Source organism: Lucilia cuprina, chromosome 2, assembly GCF_022045245.1.
Source record: "Lucilia cuprina isolate Lc7/37 chromosome 2, ASM2204524v1, whole genome shotgun sequence".
Classification (NCBI taxonomy): Eukaryota; Metazoa; Arthropoda; class Insecta; order Diptera; family Calliphoridae; genus Lucilia; species Lucilia cuprina.
This window is the reverse complement of record NC_060950.1, coordinates 65,408,001-65,409,654: the sequence shown is the minus strand read 5'-3', so window position 1 is coordinate 65,409,654 and position 1,654 is coordinate 65,408,001. Positions and strand designations below refer to the sequence as shown.

The window sequence follows — 1,654 nt, the reverse complement described above, 5'->3', positions numbered from 1 at the left end:
TCAGTTCTAGTTCAGTTCTAATTCAGTTCTACTTCAGTTCTAGTTCAGCTCTGGTTCAGTTCTAGTTCATTAACTGTAAACATATGTATATCATTTTTAATTGAAAATATTTGTAGTGCACCAAAACTTGTAATACTGGCACCCAAAGACGAACCGTTAAATGTCTGGAATATGATGATCATGAAAATGCCCTAAAAGAGTCCAATAAATGCAGATATTCTATTAGAGAGCCGATCTATAGAAGCTGTAATACACACAAATGTGAAGGTGGGTAATTCTCCAATTTGAATATATTTTAATCTTATCACGAAACCATTTTAGAGAAACGCCACGATCGTATACAAAATGATGGTACCTTATCTAGTTCCTGTTTCGATGAAATTGCCAATTGTCAGTGGGCTGTCAAAGCTAAACTCTGCAGTTATGAGTATTATCAACACAAATGCTGTTATTCCTGCAGCATAGCAGGATGAGTAGTGAATAAACACTATAGTGAGAGCTGCTGATGTTAATGCTAGAGAGGCAGAGAGTATTTTGAGAGAATTTCATGTAGGAGAGTTAATTCTTTAATTTAATTTCTTAATCTAAGTTTATTTTTTATGAAGTTTTTTTTTAAATAATTTAATGCGAAACAAAACAAAAAAATCCAATCGAATAGTTAAAATGTACGTTTTATATGAAAGAATCAATTTTGTATTACTTAAAGATCATAAAATTAAGACAATACAGAGAAAAAGAGGCACTACTAATAACAATAAAAATACAAAATAAAATTTTTAAATAAATTATGAAATGAACAAACAAAATTAATTCTACAAAAGTTTTACAAGCAATTAATTAAATTATGTTTATTAAATAATAAAATTTAAGTCCAAAAAAAAATTACAATTTGTAACCGCATAAACTGAACATTAAACGCATAGTAAAAAAATACACAATTTCAATGACGCCCAAGACACTGAAACCCAAAAATAGACCAGCAGTACCGCCAATATAAACTGCAATAAATTTCAATACAATTATGCTCAAACTACCACAAATTCCTTGAAACTTACCCATTAAATCGGTATAGGTAAATATAGTTTGCCTTTTATAACGTATAGTAGGCCATTCCTTCATGGAGAGTATAGTACCTTTGCCTCCAAAAAACTCTTTAGTTTTTGTAAGATACTGTGTATCAAAATAAAAAAAAAAATTGCAAAAATTTTTCAACATCTTAAACAAGTTTCCAAAACCCACCGATACTCTTAAAGTTATCACCGAATTCATGCAATTCTGTAGGCAATAGCAGGGAGCTATATCCTCGATCTTATTATGGGCCACAGTGCGATACATTTTTAGAAAATAAGCTAGAAAATGAAGTAATTTAAAACGGTTTTAATTTCTAAGTAAAACATTAACATAAAACTTACCGGTATTTTTGGGAAAGCATTCTCTCAAAGTTCTATAGTCACAAACAGGTTTGGCTTTTCCAACTGCAAGAAAAAGTTCTTAAGATGAAGCATAAAGTTCAGCTCAAGTTCTGTTCCAGTTCTATTCTAGTTCTGTTTTAGTTCTGTTCCAGTTCTATTCTAGTTCAGTTTTACTTAGTTCTGTTCTAGTTCTGTTCTAGTTCTGTTCTAGTTCTGTTCTAGTTCTGTTCTAGTTCTGTTCT

At 30.5% G+C, this 1,654-nt stretch overlaps 1 protein-coding gene and 1 long non-coding RNA gene across 2 annotated transcripts; one reads left to right on the top strand and one right to left on the bottom strand.

Annotated features, from left to right (window-relative positions):
- The first annotated feature begins 46 nt into the window (after positions 1–46).
- LOC124421321 lies at positions 47–785 on the top strand. The gene is made up of 2 exons (XR_006941577.1): positions 47–267; positions 322–785. It is a non-coding gene; the product is annotated as an uncharacterized LOC124421321 (long non-coding RNA).
- Positions 786–827: 42 nt separating this feature from the next.
- LOC111681956 lies at positions 828–1,603 on the bottom strand. The gene is made up of 4 exons (XM_023443860.2): positions 1,413–1,603; positions 1,240–1,349; positions 1,056–1,170; positions 828–998 (listed from the first exon to the last, which is right to left on the bottom strand). Exons 2-4 carry the CDS (start codon positions 1,333–1,335, stop codon positions 883–885), a joined length of 327 nt encoding a protein of 108 aa, XP_023299628.2. The 5' UTR covers positions 1,336–1,349; positions 1,413–1,603; the 3' UTR covers positions 828–882.
- Between the last annotated feature and the right edge of the window lie 51 nt (positions 1,604–1,654).

What these genes read in the sequence shown, in the direction of transcription:
- LOC111681956 (XM_023443860.2), bottom strand. Translation starts at nt 1,335, where the DNA reads ATGTATCGCACTGTGGCCCATAATAAGATCGAGGATATAGCTCCCTGC. An exon ending in TGATAACTTTAAGAGTATCG is followed by an intron (nt 1,171 to 1,239) that starts GTGGGTTTTGGA and finishes TTTGATACACAG; the next exon opens with TATCTTACAAAAACTAAAGA. An exon ending in TACCTATACCGATTTAATGG is followed by an intron (nt 999 to 1,055) that starts GTAAGTTTCAAG and finishes AATTTATTGCAG; the next exon opens with TTTATATTGGCGGTACTGCT.